At 42.9% G+C, this 24221-nt stretch overlaps 1 protein-coding gene across 7 annotated transcripts in view; it reads right to left on the bottom strand.

Moving 5' to 3' along the window:
• LOC145349995 (serine/threonine-protein phosphatase 6 regulatory ankyrin repeat subunit C-like) overlaps window positions 1–24221 on the bottom strand; it is a 239820-nt gene that overhangs the window by 33985 nt on the left and 181614 nt on the right. For all 7 annotated transcript variants that reach the window (XM_080198786.1, XM_080198792.1, XM_080198791.1 and 4 more), the window contains one exon: window positions 22780–22867. In XM_080198786.1, the coding sequence (XP_080054912.1) occupies window positions 22780–22867 (88 nt within the window). The remainder of the gene's footprint in view (window positions 1–22779; window positions 22868–24221) is intronic.

Raw genomic sequence — 24221 nt, 5'->3', positions numbered from 1 at the left:
CCTTTGAGTGAAGAAGTTCCTCCTCAACTTCGATCAAAACTGCACCCCCCCCTTACCTTGAGGCCCTCGAGTCCTGCTATCCTTTCTAAGCAGGAAGAATCTCTCTACCTCTACCCTATCCATCCCCTTCATTATCTTATAAGTCTCTATAAGATTCCCCCTCATCCTTCTAAACTCCAACGAGTACAGACCCAGTCCATTTAGTCTCTCTTCATAGTCCAACCCCCTCATCTCCGGTATCAGCCTAGTGAACCTCCTCTGCACTCCCTCCAAGGCCAATATATCCTTGCGCAAGTGCAGCGACCAAAACTGCACACAGTACTCCAGCTGCGGCCTCACCAGTACCCTGTGCAGTTGCTGCAAGACTTCCCTACTTTTATATTCTATCCCCCTCGCTATAAAGGCCAACATTCCATTCGCCTTCTTGATCACCTGCTGCACCTGCAGAGTGGGTTTTTGCGACTCATGCACAAGGACCCCCAGGTCCCTCTGCACCGTAGTATGCTGCAGCTTTTCGCCTTTTAAATAATAATCCCTTCTATTATTTCTGCCAAAGTGGATAACCTCACACTTGCCAACATTATACTCCATCTGCCAGGTCCTCGCCCACTCCTTAGCCTATCCAGATCCCTCTGCAGACTTTTCATACCCTCCACGCAATTTGCTTTTCCACTCATCTTCATGTCATTGGCAAATTTTGTTACCTTACACGCAGCCCCCTCCTCCAGATCGTCAATACAAATGGTAAATAGCTGAGGCTCCAGCACCGATCCCTGCGGCACTCCACTAGGCACTAACCGCCAATCAGATTAACACCCATTGATACCAACTCTCTGCTTCCTATTAGGCAGCCAATCCTCTGTCCACGCTAAATAGCAGTGTGCCCATAGCAGTGTGGATCAGAGCCAAGATAGTCACCGAAAAAGACTTGAAAATATTGTACTTTACAAAATGAAACTAGTAAAAAAGACAGCAAAGCACACAGTGATCTTAATATTAAATTCCCCTCCCACCACAATGAATGCGAGGATTTTTTTAAAAATGGAAATTGCATCTCTAGCCTAGCATGTATATGCTGGTTGTCATTTTTATGGAGAGGAGTTGTGCAACATAAATGTCCCAAAATATACTCCCATGTGCAATTGGGAGCCTGATTTAGAGCAAACAATTGCCATATTTCTTTCCCAGATTTTGGAAAACCTGGCAATGAAAGGCAGAAGGAAGTTGCCAGCCCTTCACATGGGTTGGGAACAGCAAGAATACTCCCTCTCGTCCTCCCACTTTGGCATCCTCTGTTTGGATCATAGATTCTTTCTATCCCTCTGCTGTGATTACAGATCCCTCTCTTGCAATATCAAGCACTGAGAATTATAGTTGACCTTCCTCCACCCATCAGCTAACCATATACTCTCCCAAGCTCTTATTTCCAGCCTTCTTCCCTCTTTATTGCTGGGACATTCCCAATTTGGCACTGGTGGGTGAGAAACAGGACATAAAAAATGTAATGTTGTTCCGACATTAAATTCACCAAGATCTCTGAAGCCTTAATTTCAACAGAATCGCTGGTCCATTTTGGCATCTCTGCATCCTCCCCACAAATGTTGCGGTCAGTGTCAATAGCTCCCTTGGAGAATGTGAAGTCTTTTACACCCATACACCAATTTTCTAAATTCATATTTTAACCACAAACTTCAAATGTACATCAATAACTTTAATCAGTATCTTATGCCTGTTCTTCAGAAAATGATGTCGCTAACCAATTGAATTATCATAGAATCCCTGTAGTGCAAAAAGGGGGCCATTCAGCCCATCAAGTCTGTACCGACAACAATACCATCCAGGCCTATCCCCGCAACCCCACACATTTACCCAACTAATCTCTCTAAACCACACATTCTGGGACACTAAGGGGCAATTTAGCATGGCCAATATATCTAACTCACACATCTTTGGACTGTGGCAGGAAACTGGAGCACCCTGAGGAAACCTACACAGACACAGGGAGAACGTGCAAACTTCACACAGAAAGTAACCCATTCCAGGAATCGAACCCAGGTCCCTGGTACTGTGAGGCAGCACTGCTAACTATTGTGCTGCCCCTATTACCTGAATGTTGTTTGAAACATTGTTCATAATACAAAAATTCAAATTTATAATTTAAGATTGACATCTTCAACATGAGGGAAAACAGTGGCATAGTGTTAATGTCACTGGACTATTAATCCAGAGGCCCAGGCTCTGAGGACAAGAGTTCAAATCCTACAATGGCAGGGCGTGGAATTTAAATTCAATAAGTAAGACTGAAATTTTTTAAAAAGCTGGTCTCAGTAATAATCATCATGGTTGTTAATTGTCATAAAAACCTATCTGGTTTACTAATGCCCTGTAATGATGGAACTCTGTTGCCTCTACCTGGTCTGACCTACATGTATCTCCAGACCTACATCAATGTGGTTTAGTGTGTTCGATGCTCTCTGGAATTGCCTCGAAAACCATTAAGTTTTCAAGAAATGAAACCATCAGACCACTTCACATCAACCTACGTACTGGAAATCAGCAGCTCCCACTGACATTAGTCATAGAGTCAGAGAAGTTTATAGCATTGAAACAGGCCCTTCTGCCCAACTTGTCCATGCTGCCCTTTCTTTTTTAAAACCCCCCAAGATAATCCCAATTGCCCGCATTTGGCCCACATCCCTCTATACTCATTGTAACCAAGTAACTATCTAAATGCTTTTTAAAAGATAAAATTGTACACGCCTCTACTACTACCTCTGGCAGCTTGTTCCAGGCACTCACCACATTGTGTGTGAAAAAACTGCCCCTCTGGATACTTTTGTATCTGTCCCCTCTCACCTTAAACCTGTGCCTTCTAGTTTTAGACTCCCCTAGCTTTGGGAAAAGATATTGATTATCTAACTGAACTGTGCCCCTCATTATTTTATAGATCTCTATAACATCACCCCTCAGCCTTCTATGCTCCAGAGAAAAAAGTCCCAGTCTATCCAGCCTCTCCTTATAACTCAATCCATTGAGTCCCGGTAGCATCTTCTGCACTCTTTCTAGTTTAGTAATATCCTTTCAATAGGGTGACCAGAATTGCACACAGTATTCCAAGCGTGGCCTTACCAATGTCTTGTACAACTTCAACAAGACGTCCTGTATTCAATGTTCTGACCGATGAAACAAAGCATGCCAAATGCTTTCTTCACCATTCTGTCAACCTGTGATCCACTTTCAAGGAGCTATGAACTTGTACCCCTAGATCTCTTTGTTCTGTAACTCTCTCTAATGCCCTACCAGTACCTGTGTAAGTCCTGGGTTCAATCTTCCAAAATGCATCGCCTCATATTTGTCTAAATTAAACTCCGTCTGCCATTCATCAGCCCACTGGCCCAATTGATCATGATCCCGTTGCAATTGGAGATAACTTTCTTCACTGTCCACTATGCCACCAATCTTAGTGCCATCTGCAAACTTACTAATCATAATTTCTATATTCTCATCCAAATCATAAATGACAAATAACAGTGGATGCAGCATCGATCCCTGAGACACATTGTTGATTCTAGGCCTCCAGTTCAAAAAACAACCCTCTACAACCACCCTCTGGCTTCTGTCAACAAGCCAATTTTGTATCCATTTAGATACCTCACTCTGGATCCTGTGAGATTTAACCTTATGCAACAATCTACCATGCAATATTTTGCAAAGGCCTTGCTAAAGTCCATGTAGACAACATTGACTGCACTGCCCTTGTCTACCTTCTTGGTTACCCCTTCAAAAGACTCAATCAAATTTGTGAGACATGATTTTCCATTCACAAAGCCATGCTGACAGTTCTTGCATCTCTAAATGCCTATAGATCCTGTCTCTCAAAATACCTTTCAACAATTTACCCAGTATAGATGTGAGACTCACTGGCCTGTAGTTCCCAGGCTTTTCCCTGCAGCCCTTTTTAAAAAAAGTCACAACATTTGCCACTCTCCAACCTTCAGGCACCTTATCCATGACTATCGATGATTGAAATATCTCGGCTAGGGGACCCACAATTTCCTCCCTAGTCTCCCACAATGTCCTGGGATACACTTCATCAGGTCTTGGAGATTTATCTACCTTGATGTGCTTTAAGTCTTCCAAAGAACAAAGGACAATACAGCACAGGAACAGGCCCTTCGGCCCTCCAAGCCTGCACCAATCATGTGTTCCTAGCTAGACCATCCATGTGTATCCTTCTATTCCCAGGCTGTTCATGTAACTATCTAAATAAGTCTTAAATGATCCTAGCGTGTCTGCCTCAACCACCTTACTCGGTAGTGCATTCTAAGCCCCCACCACACTCTGCGTAAAATACGTCCCCCGCATATCCGTATTGAACCTTGCCCCCACCTTACCTTGAACTTGTGACCCCTTGTATTTGTCATTTCTGACCTGGGAAAAAGCTTCCAATTGTTCACCCTATCTATGCCCTTCATAATTTTATAAACTTCTATTAGGTCACCCCTCAGCCTCCGTCTTTCCAGGGACAACAACCCTAGTTTACTCAATCTCACCGTCCATACCAGGCAACATCCTGGTAAACCTTTTCTGCACTCTCTCTAAAGCCTCCACATCCTTCTGGTACTGCGGCGACCAGAACTGGACGCAGCATTCCAGATGTGGCCTAACTAACGTTCTATATAACTGCAACATCATATGCCAACTTTTATACTCTATGCCCTGTCCAATAAAGACAAGCATGCCATATGCCTTCTTCACCACCTTTTCCACTTGTGCTACCACCTTTAAGGATCTGTGGACTTGCACACCCAGATCCCTCTGTGTCTCTATATTTCTGATTGTTCTGCCATCTATTGTATAGCTCCCCCCTGCAATAGGATCTATCAAAATGCATCACTTCGCATTTATCTAGATTAAATTCCATCTGCCATTTCTCCACCCAATTTTCCAGCCTATCTATATCCTGCTGTATTTTCTGACAATGTTTATCACTATCCGCAACTCCAGCAATCTTTGTGTCGTCTGCAAACTTAGTAATCAGACCAGCTACATCTTCTTCTAACTCATTTGTATATATCACAAACAATAGAGGTCCCAGTACAGAGCCCTGCGGAACATCACTAGTCACAGACATCCAATTAGAAAAAGACCCCTCCACTGCTACCCTCTGTCTTCTATGGCCAAGCTAGTTCTGTAGCCATCTAGCTAGTTCACCTTTGATCCCGTGAGATTTAACCATTTGCATCAATCTGCCATGAGAGATCTTGTCAAATGCTTTACTAAAATCCATGTAGACAACATCCATGGCCCTTCCCTCATCAATCATTTTGGTCACTTCCTCAAAAACTCAACCAAACTCGTGAGGCATGACCTCCCTCCTCGTACAAAACCATGTTGTCTATCGCTAATGAGACTAATCTGTTCTAAACGTGTACAGATCCTAAGAATCTTATCCAACAATTTCCCTACCACGGACGTCAAGCTCACTGGCCTATAATTACCCGGCTTATGCTTGCCACCCTTTTTAAATAACGGGACCACATTTGCTATCCTCCAATCCTCTCGGACCCCACCTGTATTCAATGAAGAAACAAAGATTTCTGTTAGAGGCCCAGCAATTTCATCTCTTGTCTCTCTCAGTAATCTAGGACAGATGCCACCTGGCCCTGGGGATTGGTCTACCTTAATGCTTCCTAAAACATCTAACATTTCCTCCCTTGTAATTGCGATTTGTTCTAATGGGTCTACATATCCCTCTGAGATACTACCAATCAACATGTCCCTCTCCTTTGTGAATACTGATACAAAGTATTCATTTAGGATCTCACCTGCTTCCTTGAGTTCTAAGTGTAATTCCCCTCCTTTGTTCTTGAGAGGTCCTACTCTTTCTCTAACAACCCTCTTGTTCCTAACCTACGTATAAATTGCCCTGGGATTTTCTTTAATCCTGTCTGCTAAAAACATTTCATGACTCCTTTTTGCCCTTCTAACTCCCTGTTTGAGTTATTTTCTATTCTGCCTGTATTTCTCCATTGCTTCATCTGTTTTTAGCTGCCTGGACCTGATGTATGCCTCTTTTTTCTTTATGATTAAACCCACAACTTCCTTGGTTATCCACGGCTCTCGAATCCTGCCTTTCCTGTCCTTTTGTTTTTAAACAGGCACATGCCTGTTCTGCACTTGTATCAACAGCTCCTTAAAAGACACCCACATGCCAGGTGTGGATTTACCCTCGAACAGCCTCTCTCAATCAACAGCCACCAAATCCTGCCTAATCCAGTTGTAGTTACCTTCCCCCAATTCAGCACCGTACTCAACACTCATCCTTTTCTATGACTATTCAAAAGTTTACAGAATTGTGGTCACTGTTCGCCACATGTTCTCCCACTGAAACTTTGATGACCTGACCGGGCTCATTCCCCATTACTAGGTCCAGGATAGCTCCCTCTCTTGTTGAACTGTCAACATATTGTTCCAAAAAGGCTTCCTGGACGCATTTTATAAATTCCTCCCCATCCGGACCCCCAGCCCTAAGGGATTTCCAGTCTATATGAGGGAAATCAAAGTCTCCCACTACAACAACCCTATTTTTTCTACACCTGTCCAGAATCTTCTTACATATCCATTCCTCAACTGGGTTGTTGGGAGGCCTGTAGTATACTCCCAACATAGTGACTGCGCCCTTCCTGTTTCTGAGCTCTACCCACAGTGTCTCGTTACACGATCGTTCCAAATTGTCCACCTTCTGTATCACCGTAATATGCTCCCTAACCAGTACTGCTATTCCCCCACCTCTTCTAGCCCATCCTCTGTCTCACCTAAAACACTTATACCCCGGAGTATTCAGCTGCCAGTCCTGTCCTTCTTTTAACCAAGTCTCTGTCATTGCAACCACATCTAAGTTCCGCACATGCATTAAGGCACTAAGTTCATCTGTTTTGCCCATTACACTCCTTGCATTGAAACAGATGCACTCCAGACCTCCAGGCCCACTGAGTTAATCCTCCCCCAGACTGCTCTTCCTCTTAGGTAGCCTTGTCTTGGCCCTATACTTGGCCCCAGTCTCTACACTTGCTGACCTATTGTTCTGATCCCCACACCCCCCGCCACATTAGTTTACATCCACCCAGACTACACGAGCAAACCTCCCAGCCAGGATACTGGTGCCCCTCCAGTTCAGGTGTAACCCATCCTTCTTGTACAGGTCCCATCCTCCCTGGAAAACTTCCCATTTATCCACAAATCTGAAACCCTCCCTCCTGCACCAGTTCTTTAGCCCCGTGTTCAGCTGCACAATCTCTCTGTTCTTAGCCTCACGAGCACGTGGCACGGGGAGCAATCCAGAGATTGCTACCATAGAGGTCCTGCTTTTTAGCCTTCTACCTAACTCCCTAAATTGCTCCCTGCTCTTTCAATGGACAATGACATCTGTCTGATTACCCTCCCTTTTTAGGATGCTTTCTACCTGCTTAGAGACATCCAGGACCCTGGCACCAGGGAATCAGACTACCATCCCGGAGTCTCGTTCACGCCCATAGAACCACCTGTTTGTACCTCTAACTATTGAGTCCCCCACTACTATTGCTCTCCTATTTTCCCCTTTCCCTTCTGAGCCACAGAGCCTTACTCTGTGCCAGAGACCTGGTCACTGTGGCTTACCCCTGGAAGGTCAAATCCACCTCCCGCCCCTCCCCTCCCCCAGACAGTATCCACAATGGTATACTTATTTTGCAGGGGAACACCCACAGGGGATCCCTGTACTGACTGCTTCCTCCCCTCCTCTCTCCTGATTGTCACCAAGCTAGCTTCGTTTTTAGGTGTTACCACTTCCCGATAACTGCTATCTATCACCACCTCTGCCTCCCAAATGATCCGAAGTTCATCCAGTTCCAGCTCCAATTCCCTAAGGTGGTCTGTGAGGAGCTGCAGCTGGGGGCACCTCCCACAGGTGAAGTCAGCAGGGTCACTAATGGTGACCCTTACCTCCCATATTCTGCAAGAGAAGCACTGAACTGCCCTAACTGCCATCCTCTCCACCCAAACTCCCGACTATTGCCACTCTGTGTACCCACTCTTTAAACTGTCGACGCTCTGTGTTCCCACTCTGTTCCAGCACCTCCTTCTCTGTAATATGTACATTCCTCAAGACATCACTATTTATTTCCCCAAGTTCCCTAACATATATGCTTTTCTCAGCAGTAAATATTGATGAGAAATATTCATTTAGGATCTCACCCATCTCTTGTGGATCCGTACAAGGATGACCTTGTTGATCCTTAAGAGGCCCTATTCTTTCCCTTGTTATTCTTTTGCCCTTTATGTATTTGTAGAAGCTCTCTGGATTCTCCTTTGTCTCATCTGCCAAAACAATCTCGTGTCCCCTTTTTGCCCTCCTGATTTCTCTTTACTCCTACAGTCCCTATACTCTTCAAGGGATTCACTTGATCCCAGCTGCCTACGCATGTCATGTGCCTCTTTCTTCTTCTTCACCAGGGCCTCAATACCCCTAATCACCCAAGGTTCCCTACTTCTGCCAACCTTGCACTTCACTGTAAGAGGGATGTGTTTACCCTGAACACTAGTTAACACACTTTTGAAAGCCTGCCACTTACCAGCTGTCCCTTTACCTTCCCACAGACTCCCCCAATTAACTTTTGAAAGTCCCTGCTTTGCCCCAATTTAGAATTTTAACTTTTGGGTCAGACCTATCATTCTCCATAGCTATCTCAAAACCAATGGAATTATGGTCACTGGTCCCAAAGTGATCCCTCACTAACACTTCTGTCACCTGCCCTTCCTTATTTTCCAAGAGGAGGTCAAGTTTTGCCCCATCTCTAGCTGGGCCATCCACATACTGAATGAGAAATTCCTCCAGAACACGCTCAACAAATTTCCCTCCATCCAACCCTTTAATACTATGGCTGTCCCAGTCAATGTTGGAAAAGTTAAAATCTCCAACTATTGCCACCCTATCTGTAATCTCCTTACATATTTGCTCTTCAATTTCCTGGCTATTTGAGGGCCTATAGTACAATGCTACCAAAGTGATTTCCCCCCTCTTATTTCTCAGTTCTACCCATATAGACTTAGTGGCCAAACCCTCACATATATCCCCTCTCAGTACGGCCATGATGCTTTCCCTAATCAAAAGTGCAAATCCCCCTCCTCTCGTACCTCTTGTTCTATCTTTCCTGTAGCATCTGTACCCTGGAACATTGAGCTGCTAGTCCTGTCCCTCCCTTAGCCATGTTTCAGTAATTGCTAATAATATCTCAGTCCCACATAACCATCCATGCCCCAAGTTCATTTGCCTTGCCCTTCAGGCCTCTTGCATCAAAATAAATGCAGTTTAATCTGGACTTCCCTTGCTCTCTGTCTTGCTTTAGCCTGCTTAATGTATGCTCTAACTTCTGTGCTGTCCTCACACTTCTTTTCTGTCTCCCTACTGCTTTGGATCCCACTCCCTACCAGACTAGATTAAACCCTCCCAAGCGGCTCTAGCAAATCTCCCCTTCCAGTTCAGGAGCAACCCATCCCTCTTGAATTGGAAACAACTTCTTACTACCAAGTGCCTGCAGACTAGTCAAGCAGCAGTATGATATAATCATGCTCACCAAATCATACCCGAATAGGCAATATCCCAAACACCATCACCATTCCTAGGTATGCCCTGCCAGAGGTGCTGGCACAGTGATACACAGTCAGGAGGAAATAGCCCTGGAAATCTTCAACATTGACTCCAGACCCAATGACACCTCATAGCATCAGGCCAAAAAGGAACAAGGAAACCACATGCTGATTACTACCCACGACCCTATATCAGCTGCCGAATCAGTACTTCTTCCTAGTGGCGTTCAGTATAGTGAAGAATTAAGAGCAATAAGGGCACAGATTGTACTCTGGATGGGGGGCTTCAATATCCTTCATCAAGATGGCTCTATAGCATCACTGAACTGATCATGCCCTGCAGGATATAATTATGAACTTGGTATGCAGCAGATAGTGAGAGGGCCAAGAGAGAAAAGCCTACTTGGCCCCATCCTCACCAATCTACCTGTATCTATCCACAACAGTTTCTTTAGGAGTGACCATTGCCCTATCCTTGTAGAGATAAAAACACATTTTCACACTGAGGGTACCCTGCATCATATTCTAAGGCATTACCAGCATGCTGAATAGGACAGATTTCAAACACATCTAGCAACTCATAATCAGATGTCCATGAAGCATTGTGGGCCATTAGCTGCAGCAAAATCATATTCAAACACAAACACAATCTCATGGCTCGACATATCCTTAACTCTACCATTACTATCAAGTCAGAGGGCCAACCCTCGTTCATAAGGAGTGGAGGCGAGCATTCCAGGAGTCACACTTGGCACATCTAAATGAGATGTCAACCTGGTGAAGCTACAACACAGGATTATTTGCAAGTCAAACAACAGAAGCAGCACATGACAGTCAGAGTTAAGCAATCCCACCCTTAACATATCATACCCAAGCTCTACAGTTCTGCCACATCCAGTTGTGAATGGTGGTGGACAATTAATCAACTAACAAGAGGAGATCGTCTACAAATATTCCCATTCTCAATAATGGGAAAGCCCACCACATCACTGCAAAAGACGAGGCTGAAGCATTTACAACCTTCTTCAACCAAAAGTGCCAAGACAGCCTTTTGTCTCCTTCGGAGGTCGCCAACATCACCGATGCTAATCTTCAGCCAATGTGATTCATCCCATGTGATGTCAAAAAACATCTGATACCACTGGATACTGCAAATACTATTGGCCCTGATGACATTCAATCAGTAGTACTGAAGACTTGTGCTCCAAAACTAGCTGTGCCCCTAGCCAAACTGTTCCAGTAAATTTACAACACTGGCATCTATCCGCCAATGTGGTAAAGTGCCTGGGTACATCCTGCCCACTAAAAACAGGACAAATCCAACATGTCCATGACAACCCCATCAATCTGCTCTCGATCATCAAAAAAATGATAGGTGTCATTAACAGTAATGTCAAGCAGTACCTACAGAAGAATAACTTGCTCATCGAATTTAGGTTCTGAAGGGAGAGGTTGAATAGCCAACGTTTGTGCTATACATTGGTACCAGTGACAGAGGTTTAAAAAAGGATGAGGTCCTAAAAGCAGAATATAGGGGGTTAAGAAGCAAGACCTCAAAGGTAATGATCTCAGGATTATTACCAGTGCCACATGCTAGTCAGGTTAGAAATAGCAGGCCATATCAGATGAATACATGGCTGAAGAGAAGGTGTGATGGGGAGAGTTTCAGATTCCTGGGGGAAATGAGATCAGTACAAACTGGACAGGTTACACCTCGGCAGGCTCATGACAGACACCCTAGGAAAAGTATTTGCTTGGCTGGCTGGGGAGGGTTTAAACAAAAAGTGGGGGGATGGGAAATTAACATGGGGTTTTCAGGATTTAGGAAGGACAGACAAAAAGGAAAGGAAGAGGAGTTGCATTGCTGACTAAAGAGGAAATTAATGCAATGGAGAAAAGATATTAACTTTGATGATTATGGAATCTGTATGCGTAGAGATGAAAAACACTAAGGGGCAAAAAACATACATGGGAGTTGTATATAGACCTGCAAACTGTAGTGATGATGTTGGGAATGACACTAAAAGAACATCTGTAATTATGGGTGACTTTAATCTGAATATTGATTGGGCAAATCAAATGAATCACAATACCGTAGAGAAGGCGTTCCTGGAGTGTATACGAGATGGCTTTCTGGACCAATACATTGAGGAACCAACAAGAGAACAGACATCTAAACTAGGTAATAACTGGCAATCCAGTTGTGCAAAGGTAGGATAGTGGATGAGTAGCGGCAGTTATTTAAGTAGGTGCTCAAGTCCTCACAACTAAAATATATCCCAGTGGGGAAGAAAGGTGATAAGGATAAGGGTAAAAAACATCCATGGCTAACCAAGGAGGTCAAGGACAATAAAAAGACAAAACCTAAGATATACCATATTGCAAACGCCAGTAGCAGGCTGGAAGATTGGGAAACTTTCAAACATAAACAAAGGGATACTAAAAAAGTAATAAAAAGAGCCAAGGTAAATTATGAAAGAAAACTAGAGCAAAATATCAAGAAGGATAGCAAAAGCTGTAAGTATATAAAAAGGAAGAGAGTCACTAGATGAATGCTGGTCCCTTGGAAGATGAAACTGGAGAGTTAGTGGTCGGGAACACTGAAGTGGCAGAGATACTAAATCAATACTTTGCCTCAGTTTTCACGGTGGAGGACACTAGTACCATTCCTATAGGAACGGACATGTCAGAGGTAATACAAAGAGTAGAACTTAGAAAAATCAACATCGATAGGCAGAAGATAAGAAATAGGAGCAGCAGTAGGCCATCTAGCCCTTTGAGCCTGCCCTGCCATTCAATAAGATCATGGCTGATCTGAAGTGGCTCAGTTCCACTTTCCCGCTTTCTCCCCATAACCCTTTATTCCCTTGCCTACCAAAAACCTATCTACCCGTGTCTTAAATATATTTAGCGAGGTAGCCTCCACCACTTCAACGAGCAGAGAATTCCAGAGATTCACCACCCTTTGAGTGAAGAAGTTCCTCCTCAACTCCGTTCTAAACTGCACCCCCCTGCCCCCTTATCTTGAGGCTGTGCTCTCTAGTCCTGCTGTCCTTTCTGAGTGGGAAGAATCTCTCTACCTCTACCCTATCCATTCCCTTCATTATCTTATACTCAGCAAACTATTGGGATTGAAGGACGATAAGTCCCCTGGGCCTGATGCCTACATCCTATGGAATTAAAGGAAATGGATCCATTGATTATAATATTCCAAAATTCCTGGACACGGGAAAAATTCCAGTGGATTGGAAAAATGATAATGTAGTGCCCTTATTCAAAAGGGAGGGAGGCAAAGTGTGGGAAATTGTAGACCAATTAGTTTAACATCTGTTTGAGAAAGTGTTACAATCAATTAGCAAGAAATTATCAATTATCAGGACATTTGGAAAGTCAAAACGCTATCCATCAGAGTCAGCATGGTTTTATGACTAACTTGCAAGAGTCCTCTGAGGATGTAACAAGCAAAGTGGATAATGGGGATCCTACAGGTGTAGTTTATCTGGACTTCTGGAAGGCATTTGATAAAGTAACAAAAGGTCAATTCACAAGGTTAGATCACATGGGATTTGGGGTAATTTATCAGCTCGGATAGGTGACTGGCTGATGGACAGAAGACAGAGTCAGGATAAATGTTTTTTTTTCTGGAAGGCAAGTAGTAACTAGTGGAGTGCCATAGGGTTCGGTCCTTGAGCCCCAGCTTTTACAATCTATATTAATGATAGAATGCTCTATAGCCAAATTTGCAGATGACACAAAAATAGGTAGGACAGTAAGTTGTAATGAGGAAATAAAAACCTTGCAAATGGATATAGATAAAAATGCCAAAATGTGGCAGATGGAGTTTAATGTGGATAGGTGTCAGGTCATGCATTTTGGTCAGGAAAATGGGAAGGCAACATATTATCTAAATGGGGAGACACTTCAGAGTGCTCTGGTGCAGAAGGGTCTGGGTGTCCTTGGTCATGAATCAGTCACAGAAAACTAATATGCAGGTACAGCAGATAATAAAGAAAGCAAATGGAATTGCCATTTATAGCTAAATAGAAAAGTAAGGAAATATTGTTGCAACTATACAAGGCATTGGTGACGCTGCACCTGGAGTACTGTGCACAGTTTTGGTCCCCTTATTTGACGTAAGCTGTAATGGCATTGGAGCAGTTCAGAAGACAGATTGAACAGTTCAGGCCTATACTCTCTGGAATTTAGAAGAGTGAGGGGAGATCAAATTGAGGTATACAAGATGATAAAAGATATGGATAAAGTAAGTGTAGTGTGGATGCTTCCTCTTGTTGGGCATTCTAGGATGAGCAGTCATAGTCTTAGGATAAGGTGTAATAAATTTAAAACAGAATTGAGGAGAAACTATTTCTCCCAAAAGATTGTGAATCTGTGGAATTCGCTACCCCAAAGTGGATGCTGGGACAGTGAGTAAATTTAAGGAATTAGGCAGATTTTGAATTAGTAATGGGTTATGGGGAGAAGGCAGGAAAATGGGGACGAGGAGCATATCAGCCATGATCAAATGGTGGAGTGGACTTGAAGGATCGAATGGTCTAATTCTGCTCCTACATCTTATGAAGTTATGAAGACCCCTTGGGGATGAGTGACCATAACATGATAGAATTCTTCATCTAGATGCAGAGTGATGTATTTGTTTTTGAGACTAGGGTCCTGTCTCTTAATAAAGGAAACTATAATGGCATGAGGCACGAGTTGGCAATGATGGATTAGAAAACATTACTTAAAGTGATGAAGGTGGATAGGCAATGGCAAACATTCAAAGAGCTCATGGGTGAACTGCAACAATTGTTTATTCTTGTCTGGTACACAAGTAAAACAGGAAAGCGGGCTAAACCATGGCATTTAAAAGAAATTAGAGATCGTATCAGATCCAGGGAGGAGGCATATAAATTGACCAGAAAAGGCAATTGATGTGAGGATTTGGAGCAGTTTAATGTTCAGCAAGGGAAGACCAAGATATTGATTAAGAAAGGAAAAATAAGAGTACAAGATTAAGATTGCAGGGAACATAATAACTGACTGTAAAAGTTTCTATAGATATGTGAAGAGAAAAAGATTGGTGAAAACAAATGTAGGTCTCATACGGTCAGAAACAGGGGAATTTTTAATGGGGAACAAAGAAACGGCTGACTAACTAAATGCATACTTTAGTTCTGTCTTCACAAAATAGGGCTCAAATAACATTCCAGAAATGAAGGGAACCACAGGATTTAGTCAATCATAGAATCATACAGCAGAAATGAGATCCTTCGGCCCATCAGGTCCACACCGACATACTGAAATACTTGAACTCCCTCTCACTATGCTGGGAGGAACAGAGGTAAATCAGTCAAGAAACGATGTTGGGGGAGTTGATGTGGTTTGTAATGCTAGTATACCTAGCATCCCTCTCTCTCTCTCTCTCTCTCCCCCTCGTCTTGTAAATTCTGCTAGCTGGAAGCAGGTCTCCTGGCCTTCCTGGAGTGAAAATTCTGTTGTTGTTTTTCTAGTTAGTATCTTGAGCCTCTTTCTCTCTTCCTGGTGTTTTGGGAAGCTATTCTGACTTCAAGCTTGTCTATGTATATATCAAGAGAACTGCAGCATCCAACCAAATGACTAAGTTCCAGCATCACGTGAGCATTTGTATTTTCTGTGCTAAACCTATGATAAGGGTTTTGTTTAAGGAGGGTTGTTTGGTTGGAACATTTCATACATTGTTCAAGGATTATACAACATCATGTTTATTTTTCTTGTTTGTAACTAGAAAAAGTTATTCCTAATTTAGTTTCTATACATAAATAAAAGCAGGTCATAAAAATATCAGTCAGAACGATTCACCACGCCGATCAACAAGTTAGTGAGATTGCAGCCTGTACATTTTCAAGAAGAGTTAGATATAGTTCTTGGGGAGAAGTGGATCAAAGGATGTGTGGGAAAGGCGGGAGAAGTGGATCAAAGGATGGGGATGGGGGGGGGGGGGGGGGGCGGCGGCGGCGGAGAGGCAGGATCAGGCTACCGAGTTGGATGATTAGCCATGATCATAATGAATGACAGAGTGGGCTCTAAGTGCTGAATGGCCTACTCCTGCTCCCATTTTTTGTTTCTTTGTTTGTTTTTAACCTACAGCCACACAAAAGTTTGATGTCTTGCAATAGATCCCCTTGAACTGCACAAAACAAAAAGAGGTTAATCAAAGAAAGAGGAAAGTAAACATAAAATGTATAACAAAATTTAACTTTGAACTTAATAATCTTAAAAAGCTCCATTTTTGGGTGGAAAGGAAAGACTGAATCAAATTACTAGATTTTACTACATGTTAGAACACATGTGTTAGAACACAGAACAGTACAGTAAAATCTCACAGTCAAGTTTACTCTGAGCAATTTCATAAAACATCAGCCAACCTTTGTTATAAGTATCACACATATGCAAGAATGTAGAAAAGAATCTGAGTCAATAAAACAGACTGGCTTTAATAAAAACGTAGCATTTCAGCTTCCAACCTTTGGCCCTCAACGTGCCAAGCTGTGCCCAAACCCAAAATCAAGCTATCCCACTCTCTATCATTCTGGTGTGCTCCATGTGCCTATCCAATAACCGCTTGAAAGTTCCTAAAGTTTCCGACTCCACAATCACAACAGGCAGTGCATTCCACACCCCGACCACTCTGAGTAAAGAACCTACCTCGGACATCCCTCCTGTATCTCCACCATGAGCCTTATAGTTATGCCCCTTAGTAACAGCTACATCCACCCGAGGAAATAGTCTCTGCAAGTCCACTCTATCTATCCCCCTCATCATCTTATAAACCTCGAATGAGTCGCCTCTCATCCTCTTCCACTCAAGAGAAAAGCCCTAGCTCCCTCAACCTTTCCTCATAAGGCCTACCCTCCAAACCAGGCAGCATCCTGGTAAATGTCCTCTGCACTCTCTCCAATGCTTCCACATCCTTTTTATAGTGAGGTGACCAGAACTGTACACAAAATTCCAAATGTGGTCTCACCAAGGTCCGGTATAGTTGCAGCACAACTCCATGGCTCTTAAACTCAAACCGCCTGTTAATAAATGCTAACAAACTATAAGCCTTCTTCACAGCGCTACCTACTTGAGTGGCAACCTTCAGAGATCTGTGGATATGAACTCAAGATCTCTCTGTTCCTCCACATTCCCCAGAACCCTGCCGTTGACCCTTCAAGTTTGTCCTACCAAAATGAATCACCTCGCACTTATCAGGGTTAAACTCCATCTGCCACTTTTCTGCCTAGCTCTGCATCCTATCATGTCTCTGTGCAGCCTACAATAGTCCTCCACCTCATCCATTACTCCACTAATGTTGGTGTCATCAGCAAATTTACTAACCAGCCCTCTCTTCCAAGTCATTGATAAAAATCACAAATAGCAGAGGACCCAGCACTGATCCCTGTGGTACACCGCTGGTAACTGGCCTCCAGTCTGAAAATTTTCCCTCCACCACCACCCTTTGTCTTCTATGAGAAAGCCAGTTACTTATCCAATCGGCCAAATTTCCTTCTGTCCCACACCTCCTTACTTTCTTCATGAGCCTACCATGGGGAACCTTATCAAGCGCCTTACTAAAATCCATGTATACAACATCAACTGCTCTACCTTCATCTACACACTTAGTTGCCTCCTCAAAGAATTCAATCAAATTTGTGAGGCAGGACTTACCCCTCACAAAACCGTGCTGACTATCCCGGATTAAATTGCATCTTTCCAAATGGTCGTAAATCCTATCTCTCAGGACTCTTTCCATTAACTTACTGAACATTGAAGTAAGACTAACTGGCCTATAATTACCAGGTTCATTCCTATTTCCTTTCTTGAAGAGAGGAACAACATTCGCCACTCTCCAGTTCACTGGCACAATCCCTGTAGACAGTGAGGACCCAAAGATCAAAGCTAAAGGCTCTGCAATCTCATCCCTTGCCTCCCAAAGTATTCTAAGATGTATCCCATCTGGCCCAGGGGACTTTCGATCCTCAGGTTTTTCAAAATTGCTAATACATCTTCCCTCAGAACATCTGCCTCCTCCATTCTATCAGCTTGTATCACACTCTCATCCTCAAAAACATGGCCCCTCTTCTTTGTGAACACTGAAGAAAAGTATTCATTCAACACCTCACTTATCTCTTCTGACTCCATGGAAAAGTTCCCACTACTATCCTTGACTGGCCCTAACCTCACCCTGGTCATTCTTTTATTTCTCACATAAGAGTAAAAAGCCTTGGGGTTTTCCTTTATCCAGTCCGCCAACGACTTCTCACGCCCCCTCCTAGCTCTCCTAAACCCTTTTTTAAAACTCATTCCAAGCTACCTTGTAACCCTCAAGCGACCCAACTGAACCTTGTTTTTCATCCTTATATACGCTTCCTTTTTCCTCTTGATAAGGCATTCAATCTCCTTTGTGAACCATGGTTCCCTCACTCGGCCATTTCCTCCCTGACTGCCAGGGACATACCTATCAAGGATACGCAGTATTTGTTCCTCGAAAAAGCTCCACTTAAAGATGTTAAAGATGTTTTAAAAATGGCATATCTATTTTAGATTATTCCTTTCTGAAACTGATTCCTAAGTGAAAAAATATATACAAACCAACATAAAAAGCACACTGAATAATCAATATCTATTATGAATGTTGTGAAATGTGCAGTTAACTTCAAAAGTTAATAGAGCCATAATGAATCACAACACAATGCAAGTATTTAGCCACCAGAGAGCTCCACCCCAAAGAAAATCTATAAACGCGAAAAATGCCACTTAGACATTAATGTGCAGAAATAATGACTACATAAACAACATTTATATTTAACTAAATACTTAAAAAGTGTGCCTTTTCAAATCCCATGTTCACTTTCTGAATGGAACATAACATTTAAAGTTAAGACATTGGAAATGTTTTCTTCTAGTCTCAATACTGTAGATTTTTCCTCAATCATTTACTTTACAGGACATTCAACACTTTGGGAATTCATTTCCAGATTTCAGAATGTGAAAATTGACTGAAATAAGCTCAAATTCCAAGTTACTGCTTTTAAAATCATGAATTCTGCATCCGTTTTAAGTTCCATAAAATTAATTCAATTTTTTCCAGTTTGATGAAATGAATAAAAGCAGTTGGGTGGCACGGTGGCACAGTGGTTAGCACTGCTACATCGCAGTGCCAGGGACCCGGTTCAATTCCAGCCTCAGGTAACTGTCTTCGTGGAGTTTGCGTAGTCTCCTCATGCCTCTGTGGGTTTCTTCTGGGTGCTCCAGTTTCCTCCCACAGTCCAAAGACAGTCCAGGGCGGTTGGATTAGCTATGCTAAAGTGTCCCTTCATGACCTAAGATGTGTGGGTAAGGAGAATTAGTGGGGTAAATACTTGGGACTATGGTGGGATGCTCTGTTGGAGAGTTGATGCAAACTCCATGGGCCGCATGGCCTCCTTCCCTTCAGCATTGTAACGATATGAAACTGACAGCAAAACGTAGGTCTACAATACACATAAGTGATTGCCGTCATGTAATTTTAACATAAATTTATGATTTAAAAAATTCAAGACAGGTTAGGCAACATACAAACTAAAAAGACAACAAAGAATAGATCCACTAACTCATCTACAATGCCAGACCCATTGGGTTTTTCCAACATTCTCTATTTTTGTGTCAAATTCTAGCATCTGCAGTATTTTACCTTTATTTTAGCCTTTACTTCACTGCTATTTTTCTTCCAGGAATGGCTACCTTGAAGAAGTACTGCTTTTCTCTCCAATAGGATTTCCTTCTGTCTCTTTTGCCATGTTCAGCTTCATTGCATTCCATTCCCTTCTGGGATGTTTGATAAAGTGTTTGCCAAAACTTGCTTCCATAGCCACATTTCCTTCCTCAGTGACTTTCTTCATCTCCAACTCAACCTCATGTTGACTCCAACTTAAGTTCCATCCCTCATGTTTTGAATCCATGATTATAGCTATCCCCGTGATATACAATACTCACTACATTCTGAGATCTAGGGGGCGATTCTCTCAGCCCGCTGTGCTGCTTGAATAACGCAGCAGTGCCAGGAGGCATGAGTAGGGTGCTTGGCATCCAGCCGATTGCAACTCTCCTAGGCCCTTTTATTGGCATAATCAGCCTCATGTCAGAAATCAGCATATGCCTGATTACAATATGGAAATTCCTATTTCCATATCATTAGCGAGCCCAGGCTTGCTAATGCCTTCCCATCCAACACTGGGAGAGGTTTTCACCAGTGGGAACTTAAGCTGGTCCCCACCAATGGGGACCCATGCGTTATCACCCCACTGGTGAGAATGTAGGCCATTCAGGCCCCCCTCTCACCCTGGAGGTCGGGGGCAGGGGGTGCTCATTGGGCAGTGCCAGCCTGGTACCCTGGCAGTGACAAGGGGGCAGGGCCATGGCCGATTGGTGCTGGTGGTGGGGGAGCCATCTCAATTTCTCTGCTCTGCTCACCCACTCCAACCAATTTGCCCACTGAACTTGCCACACTCCATTCCCTTCAATCCAATCCTGGCCTTATGATCAAACCTGCTGACAAGGATGGTGTTGCTGTTGTCTGGCATACTGACCTTTACCTTGTTAAAGCTGAGCACCAACTCTCACAGACACTTCCTGTTATCTTCCCTACACCATAATCCCACCAACAATCATGAAGCCACTGTTTTCAGGACTGTCCTCATCATCTCTGGAGATCTTCCCTTCACAGCTTCCAAACTCATAGTCCCCCAACCCCATCAGCCCACTTCTGCCACCTTCCCAAAATCCGCAATCAGAACTGCCCTGGGAGATGCAACCTAATGGCTGTTCCTGCCCTATGGAAGTCACTTCTTCCTACCTTGACTCCATCCTCTCTCCCCTTGTCTAGTGTCTTCCCATCTACATTTGAGATTCCTCTGATACCCCAACTCATCTCAACAATTTCCAGTTTATTGGCCCTAAAGGTCTCTTCTTCACTATGGATATCCACTCCCTCAATAACCCCATCCCCCACCAGGAGGGTCTGAAAGCTCTCTACTTTTTCACTGAGTAGAGGTCTTTTCAATCCCCATCCACTACCACACTCTCTTCCACCTGGCTGAACTTGATCTTGTTCTGTCACTCAACAATTTCTCCTTTAACTTATCTCACTTCCTGCAAACAAAAGGAGTAGCCAAGTGTACCCACAGGGGCCCCGGCTATGCATGTCTTTTTGTAGATTATGTGGAACATCCCCTTTTCTAGTCTTACCTAGGCCCTCTCCCACAACTCTTTTTCCACCAATGATTGTTTTGGTGCTGCCTCATACTCTCATCTGGATCTGGAAAAAAACTGATCGAATTTGCTTCCAAATTTCATCCCTCTCCCATTTTCACATTGTCCATCTCCAACACTTCTCTTTGACTTTTCTGCCTCAATTCCTGGTGATAGTTTGACCACTAATATTCATAAGCCCATCAACTCTCACAGCTATCTCAAGTACAGCTCCTGACACCCTGCTTCCTGTAAGGACTCTATCCCATTCTCCCAGTTTCTCTATCTCATCTGTTCTGATGATGCTGCCTTCAAAAATGGCAGTTCTGATATGTCTACCTTTTCTCTTAATCATGATTCCCCAACCAACCCCCCCCGGGTTTGACAGGGCATTCAACTGAGTTTGACCCATTTCCTGCACCTCTGCCCTAACCCCTTCCCCTCTCTCCTGGAACCATGATAGGAACCCCTTTTGTCTTCACTTTTCACCCTATCAGACTCTGCATTCAAAAGATCATCTCTGCCATTTTTGTTAACTCCAGCATGATGCCACCACAAACTACATCTTGCTCTCTCACCATCACCATCCCCCTTCGTTCCTCCCCCACCTCCATGTGCATTCCGTAAAGACCGCTCTCTCCTTGACACCTTGGTCCACTCTCTACATTGCACAACTCATCATGCCCTTCCCAAGGCACCCTCCCTTACAATCACAGAAGATGCAACATCTGCCCCAAGGCTCCAACCACTCCTCTTCAGGTGAAGGAACATATCATTTGCACCTCCTTTAATTTGGGCTTGTACTCATTGCTCCCAATGTAGTCTTCTCTACACTGGAGAAACTAAATGCAGGCTGGGTGACCACTCTGTGGAACGCCTTTGCTTAGCCCACAAGCACGATCCCAACCATCCTGTCTCTTGCCATTTCAACTCAGCATGTCCAAGTGTCCATCCTTGTTCTGCTGCAATGTTCCACTGAGGCCCTACATAAACTGGAAGACCAATTCCTCAGCTTCCGATTAGGCAGATTACAACTCTCAGGACTCAACATTGAGTTCAACAAATTTAGACTGTGACCTTTCTCATCCACTATGATCCATTTTTAATATATTTTAATATCAAAACATTTGTTCCAGTGCAAATCCTCCACCCACCCCCGACTCTTCCCAACGCCTGCTCCCCTACCGGGCCAACTGTCATTTGTTCTTAAGTTTTGCTTTTACTGAGCATTAACACATTCTGATATCTTACCCTAAGCAACAACTTGCACCTTCCCCTGCCATTAGTGCTGTCTTGTGATCCACACATCTTCGTTACAATCTCTCCTAGTTTCCACCAATCACTTCTACACTGCCCCTCCTGCTACACCCCCTCTTATACAAGGTACAATCCATCATATTCCTATCTCTCTTCAGCTCTCTACACACTCAAAACGTTAACTCTATTTTCTTACTTCATGAATGCTGCCAGACTTGCTGAGTTTATCCAGCACTTTCTGTTTTTGTTTCAAATTCGAGCAACCACAGTATTTTGTGTTATTCTATTACAATATAATAGTGCTGCCTAGTCCTGTTTAAACCAATCTGCAGAGTGTTAGAATAGTGGTTCTGTGATCCTTCAACTCATTCTCACCTCTTACATTTTTTGTTTCGTTCACTTTATTAAGGCAGTATATAATTGTGAAGATGTGTGCTAGGTAGAATGTACTGTAATTTGATTAAGGGCCTAGTTTAAGATTCAAGGAATAGATTTTGATGACTTAGACATGTGAGAAAGCCAGAGAATGCTGGACAGAAAATGTGTTAGCTATATTCCAAATCTAAATAAATAATATTGTTTTATTTTCCCCATGAAATATTAATATTTACCTTACTTAGAAAGATTACCTCATAATTGACTTACATAGCACAGTGCAAAGGAGTAAAAGGAGCACCCCCAAATTTGATAAATTCTTTTTGTTCCAGTAGGACCTCCAAACAACTTTCATGACCTAACAAAACAAATATTTCTGAATATTAAAATCTGTATAACAAAAAGACTACAAAATTAGAATTCATTATTTATGAACATATGAAATAGGAGCAGGAGGCCATTCAGCCTCTCAAATCTGTTCCTCCATTTAATAAGATCATGCCTGATCGGTTTGTGTTTAGCATCCCATGTTCCCATCTATCCCCAATAACTTTGGATTCCCTTGCCTAACATGAACCTAGCAATCTCTGCTTTAAAAATATTCATGACCCTGCTTTCAACACCTTCTAAGGTAGAAGATTCCAAAGTTGCATAACCCTCAGTGCAAAAAATCTTCTCACTGCTGCCCTAACTTTAAAACAGTGCACCCTAGTTTTGGACTCATCCATAACAGGTAACGTTTTTTCCACCTTGTCAAGACCATTCAGGATCTTATATACTTCAATCATGTCACCCCTCACTCTTCTAAACTCCACTGGAAACAAGCCAAGCCTGTCCAACCTACTCTCATAAAGCAACCCATTCATTCCAGGTATCAATCTAGAAAACCTCCATTGCATTTACATTCTTCCTTAAATAAGGAGACCAAAAATGAATTCAGCATTCAAGGTACAATCTCACCAATGACCTGAATAGCTGAAGCATGACATCCTTGCTTAATGTTAAATTCCTCTCCTAATAAAAGGAAAGCATTCCATTCACCTTCCTGCTTACATAATGTACCTGCATATGAACTTTTTGCGACTCGTGCATGAGAACACCTATATCCCTCTGCAGTCGTTCTGTTTAAGTTATACTCTGCTTTTCATTCTTTTGGCCAAAGTAAATAACTTCATATTTTCACACATCATACACTGTCTGTCAGATTTTTGCCCACCCACTCACTATATACTTCCATCTGCAAATGTCTTGCTTTCTTAACAACATACTTTCCTACCTATCTTTGTGTTGTCTGCAAATTTAGCCACAATGCCTTCATTCACATTATCCAAGTCATTGATGTGAATTGTAAAAAGAGGCCCAGCCCCAGCTAATGTTCCTGCAGGATTCTACTCAACCCATCACATCCTGCCAATCTGATAAAGACCCATTGATGTATATTGTCTGTTTTCTGCCAGCTAATCTTCTATCCATACTAATCTGTTACTCTCTACATCATAAGCTTTTACTGAGGGACTTTCTGTGAATGAATGCAAGTTATTTTCAGATAAATTTGTTGCAGTGATCCGTTATCATCAGTACGCTAGAAATTTGACATGCACCTAAAAACTTAAAATCAATTTTAAACCATATTTTAATACCATCATATAATCTGTATTACTTCAACACATATAAAACAGACATTAGAGAGTTGAAGGTTTTAATGCAATTTT

Source organism: Carcharhinus amblyrhynchos, chromosome 11 (genome assembly GCF_965287045.1).
Source record: "Carcharhinus amblyrhynchos chromosome 11, sCarAmb.v2.hapA, whole genome shotgun sequence".
NCBI lineage: Eukaryota > Metazoa > Chordata > Chondrichthyes > Carcharhiniformes > Carcharhinidae > Carcharhinus > Carcharhinus amblyrhynchos.
The sequence above is the reverse complement of the archived record's forward strand: the minus strand, read 5'-3'. Positions and strand labels throughout refer to the sequence as shown.